Genomic DNA, 12,578 nt, shown 5'->3' on the forward strand with positions numbered 1-12,578 from the left:
CCAACCTTCCTTTTATGGTCATAAACCTTGTGTTTAAATTTCATAGATTTCTATTTACTTATACTAACGTTATGGTGCGAAAACCAAGAAAAATGCTTATTTGGGTCCCTTTTTGGCCCCTAATTCCTAAACTGTTGGGACCTAAACTCCCAAAATCAATACCAACCTTCCTTTTGTAGTCATTAACATTGTGTTTAAATTTCATTGATTTCTATTTACTTAAACTAATGTTATTGTGCGAAAACCAAGAATAATGCTTATTTGGGCCCTTTTTTGGCCCCTAATTCCTAAACTGTTGAGACCAAAACTCCCAAAATCAATCCCAACCGTTCTTTTGTGGTCATAAACCTTGTGTCAAAATTTCATAGATTTCTATTAACTTAAACTAAAGTTATAGTGCGAAAACCAAGAAAATGCTTATTTGGGCCCTTTTTGGCCCCTAATTCCTAAAATGTTGGGACCAAAACTCCCAAAATCAATACCAACCTTCCTTTTGTGGTCATAAACCTTGTGTTAAAATTTCATAGATTTCCATTCACTTTTACTAAAGTTAGAGTGCGAAAACTAAAAGTATTCGGACGCCGGACGACGACGACGACGACGACGCCGACGACGACGACGACGACGACGACGACGACGCCGACGACGACGACGACGACGACGACGACGACGCCGACGCCAACGTGATAGCAATATACGACGAAAATTTTTTCAAAATTTGCGGTCGTATAAAAATCTCTAAACACAAAAGAACAAAAATATGATTTTAAGGGCATACGATACAGTTACAGTGAAGGTAATGACGTTGCTAACGTAAAATGTTATTTTCGCGACGTCAAACTCTGACATATCGGGAAAAGATACATTTTTCGAATGATTTTTATCATTCAAACTGATTTAATTTGAAAACGAGTGCATGGACCCCTATTTTTTAAAACAGCAATTTGTTTCATTTTGCAAGGAGATTATGTGACCCAAATTTTATAAAACTGTAAATAGCGCAATTTTTTTAATTTTGATAAACATGCAGCAAAAAATGATGTGTTTTCCCTATTCATGAACATTTGATAAATATAGAGTTATTTCGGAATAAAAATTGCATAATTTTTAATGATACTTATAAAATGCAGAAATTACCGATTATTTAACAAAAACCATTTTATGTTTATCTTTTAAAACAAAAAAGTTATGTCTTTCTTTCGAAAAAGAAAATACGGACACAAATCTGAATTTTGAGCAAATATACAAAATTTCGACCTTATTTTACTCAAAAAGTAGCACATGAAGGTATATTTTTTATTACATATTTGATTTAATCAGGTAAAAAATAGCCTATATGCAAATTTTCTTCAACTTGTAAATACAGGTTCAAAACTGTATCGTACGCCCTTAACAAGGGAGGTCACTGCAATAATTCTTACTTTCTATTTCACAAAATGTTTAAATCTACATGTATATGAATTTGCAACCGAATCAGGACTTCAACGTACATGTTTATAAGTCTAATTCATCATTATTTAACTACATTTATATCAAGTTTTTTTTCCATGTTTGGGGTCTCTGATGATTATTTTTTTGGGTTAAATATTAAGATACTTTTACTTTCAATTAGGTAAGTCACAACATTGATGATACATCATACATAATAAGAGATGATAGTGTATAAATGAGCATATAAGTCCAAATCTTATCAAGGCCTCACTTTTCTTAACATAAGAGCCAGTTTCTATTTCTTTAACTCTGTATAAGTTTCTAAGCTTGAGTTCTTTGAGAATCATAAACCTTCATTCTATCAGATCTTTCAGATTCCCACTTCTTTAATTCTTCTGCATCTAATATGTTTTTCATCAATTCCTTGAAGAAGGTATCACAATCTCCATATATTCTAGATCCTTGAATATTCCCATCTTTATCTGTTGATGAGCAGGCACTGTCTTTATCTGTAAGTTGCCTTTAAAAGAAATATAGTTTTATAGGTTTATAGGAATGAGAATTGGATACCAATTAATAGCAAACTTGAGTTATTTTTCCACTAATTGATTTTTATTCAGTTATACGGACTTTATCCTCTATTAACAAAATAAAATTACTTGAGTTTACATGAAGGAATATCTTAATCTTGCTTTTGAGTGTTAAATGAATATTATTTAATACAACACATATATCTCCTTTGCCACAGCAGAAAATTTATCTGTAGTGACCTTTGAAAGTCATCTTTGACCTCACTAATAGTCAAAGGAAACATTGCAATTTCATATTCAGAATAATTCAGAACAAAAAATTAGTTTGCAGAGGCTATTATTAATTATTCACCAACCTGTTACATATAACATATCTTTGGGGCTTCTTTATCTTCTCCACCAAGTCACTGGCAGGTGTAACTGTAAGAGTAGTACCCAGACATAACATCAAATCACACTTCTCTGAGTTTACTTCCGCTTGTTTGAATATGTGATCATCCAGCAAGTCTCTAAAGTTAATAATGGAGTCTTGTAAATATCCTGAGCAGCCCTGCAAAAATATCATATATAAATTTCAACATTAAGTTGATACATGTATGTCATTTTTGTATATTCATAAAAATGGAAAGATGACAATGGATGATAACTTTTAAAATTATAAATCAAATGTCTATTATCTGTAAATTCTATATACAGAGTACATGTTCATGAAGTGGAACATGTCTGATTTTCAGAGTTTATTTAGTTTTTTTGTTGTTTTGAATATTTTCACAAGATTTGATCCTTCGCAAAGTGAGCATTTGTGGAACCTATTTGTATGTTCAGTGTTCTCTCCAGGGTCTTATAGCACATTCATACCATATCGCTATATTTCTTTACAATGGTGCAATCTGAATAGAATTTATCCTACAAAATTACAAACATGTGGTCCTCTAATTGAGAAACAGCCTCGGTTACCTGTACTTTATTAAAAAATGTTGTTAAGAAAGTTAAAATATTGCAGGTAAAGAAAAGCCAACGCTATGTAATAAATAATTTTAAATTGAGATGAAAAACAATAACAAAAGTGAATGTGCTGTTTTGTGTACATTTGTATGTACTGGAGCATTTTAAGATTTTGTGTCAGGAATCAATACACATAAAATGTCTTTTATTCAAGTATCATCTTTATATAATGTAAAATCTGCTTTGGGTTTTTTTCACTGTCATGTCAGCCAGCAAAAACAAGTATTCTTGTCTGTAGATAAATCATATTTACACAACTATGTTATTCTAAGTCATGTGTGGGGAGGAAAAAAGATTTGGCACGCACAAAGAAACCAGATGCTCCGCAGGGCGCAGCTTTATATGACCACAGAGGTTGAACCCTGAACGGTTGGGGCAAGTATGGACACAACATTCAAGCTTCAGCTCTAAATTTGGATTGTGATTAAATAGTTGACACAGCATAGGTTTCGGACACAGAATGAATGTGGTCTAATGAACTTAAAATATTTTTTTTGCCTTTGAGCAATTCACTATGCTGTTGAATATTAATCCTCTCAAAAAAATGTTTGAAGAAATTTTCTTTATATTTATGAAATCTGAAATGAGAAAAATTTAACCCCCCCCCCATTTTTTTTCACATCCCCCTTTCCCTTTTTCCAAAACTGATCTCAATTCAAATTTCTAATGGAGTCTGCAACAATAACTACTTATTTAAATTAATACATCATAAAATATTAAAATGTTACAAAAGGTGCTTGAATGGTAAAGATTGTTTTAATTTATCAGTTGGTAGTAAAAGTGAATATACATTGTATATTGCATAAAACAATGATTTAAGTTGATTCAATAACTATTCAGGACAAAGAAAGATAACTCCAATCAATTGAAAATTTCTTGCTATTGCACAATATTGTGCAATTAGATATTTCTTGCTATTGTGCAATACTGTGCAATTGAAAATATTTGCTATTGCACAATACTGTGCTATTGAAGATTTCTTGCTATTGCGCAATACTGAGCAATTGAAAATGTCTTGCTATTGCACAATACTACATTTTATGCAATTGAAGATTTCTTGCTATTGCTGAATACTGTGCAATTGAAAATTTCTTCCTAAAAGTATTGCACAATACTGAATATAATAATTTTGGATCCTGATTTGAACCAGTTTGACAACTGGGCCCATAATAAAAAATCTAAATACATTTTTAGATTCAGCATATCAATGAACCCCAAGGATTCAATTTTTGTCAAAATCAAACTAAGTTTAATTTTGGACCCTTTGGACCTTAATGTAGACCAATTTGAAAACGGGACTAAAAATTAAGAATCTACATACACAGTTAGATTCGGCATATCAAAGAACCCCAATTATTCAATTTTTAATGAAATCAAACAAAGTTCAGTTTTGGACCCTTTAGGCCCCCTATTCCTATTCTTCTATTTACTTAAACAAAAGTTATTGTACGAAAACCAAGAAAATGCTTATTTGGGCCCTTTTTGGTCCCTAATTCCTAAAATGTTGGGACCAAAACTCCCAAAATCAATCCAAACCTTCCTTTTGTGGTCATAAACCTTGTGTTAAAATTTCATAGATTTCTATTCACTTTTACTAAAGTTAGAGTGCGAAAACTAAAAGTATTCGGAGGACGACGACGACGACAACGACGCCAACGTGATAGCAATATACGACAAAAAATTAAAATTTTTGCAGTATATAAAAAGTGTGGAAAACTGATTTGCCGGACTGCCAGATGGACAGACAGACACATGGAGTGCAACCTAAACTAAAGTCCCCTTTGATTTTGTGGGTGGGGACTAAAAAATGCTAGTCTCATAATTATTAACTTTCATTAGGGAATGCTTTGAAGCATAACTTTTCACAGATGCTATTACATGTATATACCAAATGAATAATGACATTTTAATAATGCAGAAATGCTTAGAATAACATACAGATATCAATGTACCTTAGATTCACATTTTCTTCCAGTTCTATGGGATAAACCACATTTTTTACACTTCACTGCATATTTAGGTTTCTTTATATCTGTTTTCCCATTATCGTCCAGTTCTTCAAAATACTGACTACCAACATCATCCATCACATAGAAAGATCTGTTATACTGTCTTTTACATTTCTCACAGATTTCTAAGAAAACATTACCATGAAGTTCTGAAATTTTATCACCTTGTACCCCTGATAATCCATGAAGACCGTCTCCATTCTGACTGATAATGTATTTCAAATACCTATCAGTCATCAATTTGTGAAGTGCTTCATGAGTGTATGTTGGTCTTAAAGCTTCATAGGGGACACCATCTTCTTCTGCTTCTTCCATGACTTTTTCTGAAGACATTTTACATTTATGTAAATTACTGACAAACAAGAAGCTACAACAAGTTACTAACACTTTGTATTTGATTTATATGTAATAATGACATGTATAATGTATTCATGTGCAATCTTTTATTTGTGTAAAGTTTGTACTGACATGAGTCTTTATAAGAATGATTACTTGTAAAACAAATTCAAAATATTAAAACATGCATGCACATTTTTGGAATTTTTAAATTTTTCAAATTCAAAAATTAAAATTAAAAAAATTCAGTTTTCTTTCCTTTCTTTTTTAAGAAATTTGTGTGAACTAGATAATTGGTTAGAATATCCATGTCATTTGAAATCTGGAATATATTTGTCTCATTGGCAATCCTACCATATCTCCTTATTTTCTTATAAAAAAATAAATTAATGGTTATAAATTAAATATTTGTTTAGTAAATAATACATTCTTTCATACTTAAATGTTTAGTACAAAAATGTAGGAACAATGCAGTCCTTGACATGTAACATGATGTTGTTACAGTTGATGCCTGCTTACTTAGGTTTGATAAGCAGTGTGTTTCCCCATCAAAGTCATACTAAAAATTCAAAATAAGTTTTAATCAAATCATGTCATTCCTTGTAGTCAAAATTAAGGTTATTACCCTCTAGCCTAGACATCATATTTACAATACATGTTAAATATTTAGATGCTAATTGTTTTCACCTTCTCCACACAATATTTTAAAAGTGAACCAGATGCTCCGCAGGGTGTAGCTTTATACGACCGCAGAGGTTGAACCCTGAACGGTTGGGGCAAGTATTGACACAACATTCAAGCTGGATTCAGCTCTAAATTTGGATTGTGATTAAATAGTTGACACAGCATAGGTTTCTGACACAGAATGAATGTGGTCTAATTAACTTAAAATTTTTGTTTTGCCTTTGAGCAATTCACTATGCTGTTGAATATTAATCCTCTCAAAAAAATGTTTGAATAAATTTTCTTTTTATTTATGAAATCTGAAATGAAAAAAATTGACCCCCCAATTTTTTTTTCACATCCCCCTTTCCCTTATTTCAAAACTGATCTCAATTCAAATTTCTAATGAAGTTTGCAACAATAACTACTCATTTAAATACATCATAAAATATTAAAATGTAAAAGAAGTGCTTGTTATTACTGAATGGTAAAGATTGTTTTAATCTATCAGTTGGTAGTAAAAGTGAATATACATTGTATATTGTATAAAACAATGATTTAAGTTGATTCAACTACTATTCTGGACAAAGAAAGATAACTCCAATTGAAATCCAATTGGAATTTCTTGCTATTGCACAATATTGTGCAATTAGATATTTCTTGTTATTGTGCAATACTGTGCAATTGAAAATATTTGCTATTGCACAATACTGTGCAATTGAAGATTTCTTGCTATTGCACAATACTGTGCAATTGAAGATTTCTTGCTATTGCTGAATACTGTGCAATTGAAAATTTCTTGCTATTGCACAATACTTAATATAATAATTTTGGATCCTGATATGGACCAACTTGAAAACTGGGCCCATAATCAAAAATCTAAGTACATGTTTAGATTCAGCATATCAAAGAGGCCCAAGAATTTAATTTTTGTTAAAATCAAACTTAGTTTAATTTTGGACCCTTTGGACTTTAATGTAGACCAATTTTAAAACGTGACCAAAAATTAAGAATCTACATACACAGTTAGATTTGGCATATCAAAGAACCCCAATTATTCAATTTTTGATGAAATCAAACAAAGTTTAATTTTGGACCCCGATTTGGACCAACTTGAAAACTGGGCCAATAATATAAAAACTAAGTACATGTTTAGATTCAGCATATCAAAGAACCCCAAGGATTCAATTTTTGATAAAATCAAACTAAGTTTAATTTTGGACCCTTTGGACCTTAATGTAGACCAATTTGAAAACGGGACCAAAAATTAAGAATCTACATACACAGTTAGATTCGGCATATCAAAGAACCCCAATTATTCAATTTTTGATGAAATCAAACAAAGTTTAATTTTGGACCCTTTGGGCCCTTTATTCCTAAACTGTTGGGACCAAAACTCCCAAAATCAATACCAACCTTCCTTTTATGGTCATAAACCTTGTGTTTAAATTTTATAGATTTCTATTCACTTATACTAAAGTTATGGTGCGAAAACCAAGAAAAATGCTTATTTGGGTCCCTTTTTGGCCCCTAATTCATAAACTGTTGGGACCTAAACTCCCAAAATCAATACCAACCTTCCTTTTGTGTTCATAAACATTGTGTTTAAATTTCATTGATTTCTATTTACTTAAACTAAAGTTATTGTGCGAAAACCAATAATAATGCTTATTTGGGCCCTTTTTTGGCCCCTAATTCCTAAACTGTTGGAACCAAAATTTCCAAAATCAATCCCAACCTTTCTTTTGTGGTGATAAACCTTGTGTCAAAATTTCATAGATTTCTATTAACTTAAACTAAAGTTATAGTGCGAAAACCAAGAAAATGCTTATTTGGGCCCTTTTTGGCCCCTAATTCCTAAACTGTTGGGACCAAAACTCCCAAAATCAATCCCAACCTTCCTTTTGTGGTCATAAACCTTGTGTTAAAATTTCATAGATTTCTATTCACTTTTACTAAAGTTAGAGTGCGAAAACTAAAAGTATTCGGACGACGACGACGCCAATGTGATAGCAATATACGACGAAAATTTTTTCAAATTTTGCGGTCGTATAAAAATAGACTAGAGAGTTGTTTTTTTTATAAAGATAAGACTGTTGGTTTTCCCGTTTGAATGGTTTTACACTACATGTAGTATTTTTTTTGGAGCCTTTTATAGCTTGCTGTTTAGTGTGAGCCAAGGCTTCACGTTGAAGACCCTTTTTTGACCTATAATGCTTTACTTTTACAAATTATGACTTGGATGGAGAGTTGTCTCATTGGCACTCATCATGCTCATACCACATCTTCTTAATTATATCTAGTTGTTTGTAACTTGTTACCCAAGATTTACTATTTTTGTTTATCAGTCACATACCTGTTTGAATACAATGAAATATAATAGATTAAGCAACGGAAAATTTTATATGTCAAATAGTTTGATCTGGATTATATTGTTAATCATGAACTGTTTATAAGTTTTACTTAATTGTAAATGTCACAATTATTACCATTTTACCATATATCCTTTTTAGCATTGTAACAAAAAATAAATGTAGCTTTCATGGTACATTTTACTTTTTACGGGTCTTCGCAGTGATACATTGTACACTGCATGTTTTTTACAACCAAAAAGGAGTAGGTCCGATAAGGACCGATTTTGGCCTCAAATTTCAGTTTCATCTGACAAAAGATTTTGACCACTTTTTAAACACTAAAGTGTCTATTTCATATGATGCAATTAATTTATGTGAAAGATTTTAACTTATTTAGTCATTAAAAACGATCCGATTCTGGCTCAAATATGAGAAATCTACCAAATATGCGAAAAAATGTCACTTTTCAGATGGTTTTTGTCAAAAACGAAAGTGGCCGCATCCGTGTTCATCCTCAATCTTTATATATGTTATGTATTATCATTAAATACAACTTCCATTTCAATATTTTGGATGAACACGAATGCGGCCACTTTCGTTTTACACGGAAACCGTCAAAACTTTAACTAAAATGCTGGAATTGTGAAGATTTCAGTAATTTAGCATGAATTAATGGTGCTAGTTCTCAATATATGTGCATTGTATTTGCAAAAAGAGCCCATATTTATGTAGCAGAACTTTTCTACTATCCAATAAATGACTAAAAGTTTACATTTTAACAATTTTGTAAAACTGCTATATTTTGGGGCCAAAAAGGGGTCTTACTGGACCTACTCCTTTGTGTAAAGTACAAAATGATGATAGAGTTTTCAATGACCTTGACTAGCTGTACAGCCCTCGCACGGTCAGAATGTACAAAATGTATAATTACTTCATACTTGTACCACAATTTTTGATTACCATGATTAAAGTTGGAACATACATGTATATGCATGTCTATGTTCATGTGACATCCTGTTTTAATTTCAATTTATTTTTATTCAATATTTTCTGTGTAATAAAAAAATTTTACAATAAAAAGATCTTCTACCTTCTGTCTGTAATTTTGCTTTCTTGCTTGGTGTATGTTCTATCCTGTCACTTAACAAATGGTCTACATCAATTTCATTTTGATCCATCTCAGTCCATTTTCCACTCTTACCACGATAATCACCAATTCCAGCAGATGTAGAAATCCCTGCACCTTAAATATTTGTTTTAAAAGATAAGTGCAGTGTTCGGCTGTGTATAGTACACATTTGTGTATACAACACACCCCATTTTATCCCCAACCCCCAAAATAGTCTTGGAACTTTTCACCTTCATCATGTTCATGTACAAAAATCAAGCAGACAGGTTTTTTTTAACTTAAGAATAATGATCATGATTTTCTTGGAAGTTATTTATAGGCAATGAATGTCAAGCTGAAGTCTATAAAACAATATTCTGTTAATTGAAATTGGTGAAAAACTGATTATATGACAATTCTTATAACTATATCAATCACACTTGCATTGAAATGCATTAGTATTTAATTCAAAACACATAATGACATATTATACTAGATTCTTTACCTACATATTCTTTAAGAACTTACATTTTTGTAAATAGTTCTCATTAATCTTTTTTTTTTATATATCATTGTTTGTATTGTATTATGAAAATTATTGATGTTGTAATGTTTCAGCCCTTTGCCATTGGGGCCCATAATTGGAAATAAAAATATCTTCTTCTTCTTCTCATAGCATCATTATCTGTATCAACAAGAATGTGTCCTCAGTACACGAATGCCCCACTCGCACTATCATTTTCTATGTTCAGTGGACCGTGAAATTGGGGTAAAATCTCTAATTTGGCATTAAAATTAGAAAGATCATATCATAGGGAACATGTGTACCAAGTTTGAAGTCGATTGGACTTCAACTTCATCAAAAACTACTTCGACCAAAAACTTTAACCTGAAGTGGGACAGACGGACAGACGGACGAACGAACAGACGGAAGAACGGACGAACGGACGCACAGACCAGAAAGCATAATGCCCCTCTACTATCGTAGGTGGGGCATAAAAAACAAGCCTGGGTTAATCTAGTTATTTAATTGTCAGAAAGTTTGTTTACAAGGAAATTCCTTGAAGGAATACAAATTAAATTACCTAGAAGAGTGAAATTTGCAATGTCACGATAATGTGTATGTACAATTTTCATTAACAATTGGATAGGTGACCTATACAGTCAGGATTCCATTTTGTCAAAATTATCTCCCCATTACGCCAGTTAATTTTTACAATCGTAGAAATGGAAGCCATTGTAGGGATGACGCGCTGCCAATTTTGCTCTTGAAAACCGATAAATTTATCCGCATAGCACCATTACGATCCTTACAATGTATATGTCAGTTGTATTCTAAAAGACAAATGTATCTACTAGCTAATGAGCATATGTTAATGATCTTCTTGTCTGCATTGATTCAACTTAGAATTATTGTCTAATCGGTTGTCAGGTGGAATTTTTGAAAATTCATAAATATTTAAAAAAATTCTAATTAAATATTTCGTGGGAGGGCAGACTAGATGTTTTTAGTGGTTGAAGACTATAAACCTTAGTTATCACACACAAAAAACTATTAATGTTCGAAGATATGCATTTTCATCATCCAACTTAAAAGACTGTCGTCAAGTACTTTTTGTAAAAAAATAGCTATTCGAACACACCTACTCTGTTTTTATGATTCATTAGATAGGTATTTCACTTGACCCATATATTTCATCTTTTAGTAACGTGATTTTTTAGGTTATAAAGTCAACCTGTAGCATTGATAGATAAAAATGATAGAATCTGAAGCGAGACGATGTATAAAATATTCTTGCTTTGTACGTTTTCAAGACAAAATATTCAACTCAAACACGCCCTAACATAAAAAGGTGCACTCGATTTTCTCTTTTCGATAAAATTGTTACCCATTTTTTAGATTTTTTTCTTGAGTCACATAATGGAAGGGCAGACACGAAAATTACTGTATTTATAGATTAATATGTTCTCCGTCCGTGGTATTTTTTTTCAAAAAAATCAGAGGTTATGCATTTTCTACATCCAACTTGATAGATACCCATTTTGTTGACTTGATATCTAATTGTTCTGCTTAACTATATAAATTGAAACCTTACGCAAATGGTGTTTTTAAAATAGAACACTTCGTAATTGAGAAGAAAATTGTCATTTTATTTGTTTCTATTAACTTTTATTTTTTTTGTTACTATAGTAAACATTACAGTAAGCATTTATCGCCTTCTCTAACAAAGAGCTTTGATTCTTTTGTTCTATTTCAACCGGGTTTCCGTCTGTATAGCTAGTAACTGTAAGCAAATATTTTAACCAGTTTTGACCTCTTTTTGTGCCCCACCTAGATAGTAAGGGGCATTATTTTTTCTGGTCTGTGAATCCGTTCGTCGTCTGTTCGTTCATCTGTCTGTCCCATTTCAGGTAAAAGTTTTTGATGAAGTTGAAGTCCAATCAGCTTAAAACTTAGTATACATGTTCCCTAGGATACATGTATGATCTTTCTGATTATAAATTGCCAAATTAGAGTTTTTACTCCAATTCCACGGTCCAGTGACACTAAACATAGAATATTATAGAGCGAGTGGGGCATCTTGGTAAAATGTGTCTACTGTATTGTACATGTATAAGCATACCAGTAAATGCTACACAGTGCTCAGATGATTTTATCAAATCAGAAACGTGTTTCGCTTCTTCAATGATTTTTTTATGTGCATTCCTAAATTCAGCAGTTTTTTCAGCTTCCTTCACCAGAGTTTTTTCCTGTGAAGAAAATTTAAATGCACTTCTTATGTTCCTTTTATTTTTAATTGAAGAAATGATTTGTGTCCAACAGTGTTCATGAAATCTTGCTTCACCATTTGCAGCCCAGTTAATATGAAATTCTAAAGTCTTAACCCTTCGTTTTGGCCATACAGTTTTGACTTCTACAATATCACTTTCAACTTCATCCAGAGTTGAACTCTTGCAGCATTTTAAATCACACATTTTTACAAAATGATTGTTTTTCCAATTGATGATTGCGCAATCCCTTAAATAGGGTTATTCAAAATTAAAGAGGACAGTTCTGAACTTAATGTGTTGACCATACATTTCTCAAATAATATATATTATAACACTGAAATAAAAGTTTTGATTTAGAAGCCAACAATTC

At 31.7% G+C, this 12,578-nt stretch overlaps 1 protein-coding gene across 1 annotated transcript; it reads right to left on the reverse strand.

Annotated features, from left to right (window-relative positions):
* Positions 1-1,570: 1,570 nt before the first annotated feature.
* On the reverse strand, positions 1,571-12,462 carry LOC139495226 (NAD-dependent protein deacetylase Sirt6-like). Its single transcript, XM_071283473.1, has 5 exons — positions 12,061-12,462; positions 9,419-9,571; positions 4,919-5,298; positions 2,318-2,511; positions 1,571-1,951 (listed from the first exon to the last, which is right to left on the reverse strand). Exons 1-5 carry the CDS (start codon positions 12,410-12,412, stop codon positions 1,753-1,755), a joined length of 1,278 nt encoding a protein of 425 aa, XP_071139574.1. The 5' UTR covers positions 12,413-12,462; the 3' UTR covers positions 1,571-1,752.
* Positions 12,463-12,578: the final 116 nt, after the last annotated feature.

Source organism: Mytilus edulis, chromosome 1, assembly GCF_963676685.1.
Source record: "Mytilus edulis chromosome 1, xbMytEdul2.2, whole genome shotgun sequence".
NCBI lineage: Eukaryota > Metazoa > Mollusca > Bivalvia > Mytilida > Mytilidae > Mytilus > Mytilus edulis.

What these genes read in the sequence shown, in the direction of transcription:
- LOC139495226 (XM_071283473.1), bottom strand. Translation starts at nt 12,412, where the DNA reads ATGTGTGATTTAAAATGCTGCAAGAGTTCAACTCTGGATGAAGTTGAA. An exon ending in GAAGAAAATGTGAATCTAAG is followed by an intron (nt 2,512 to 4,918) that starts GTACATTGATAT and finishes ATATTTTTGCAG; the next exon opens with GGCTGCTCAGGATATTTACA. An exon ending in AGATATGTTATATGTAACAG is followed by an intron (nt 1,952 to 2,317) that starts GTTGGTGAATAA and finishes TTTCTTTTAAAG; the next exon opens with GCAACTTACAGATAAAGACA.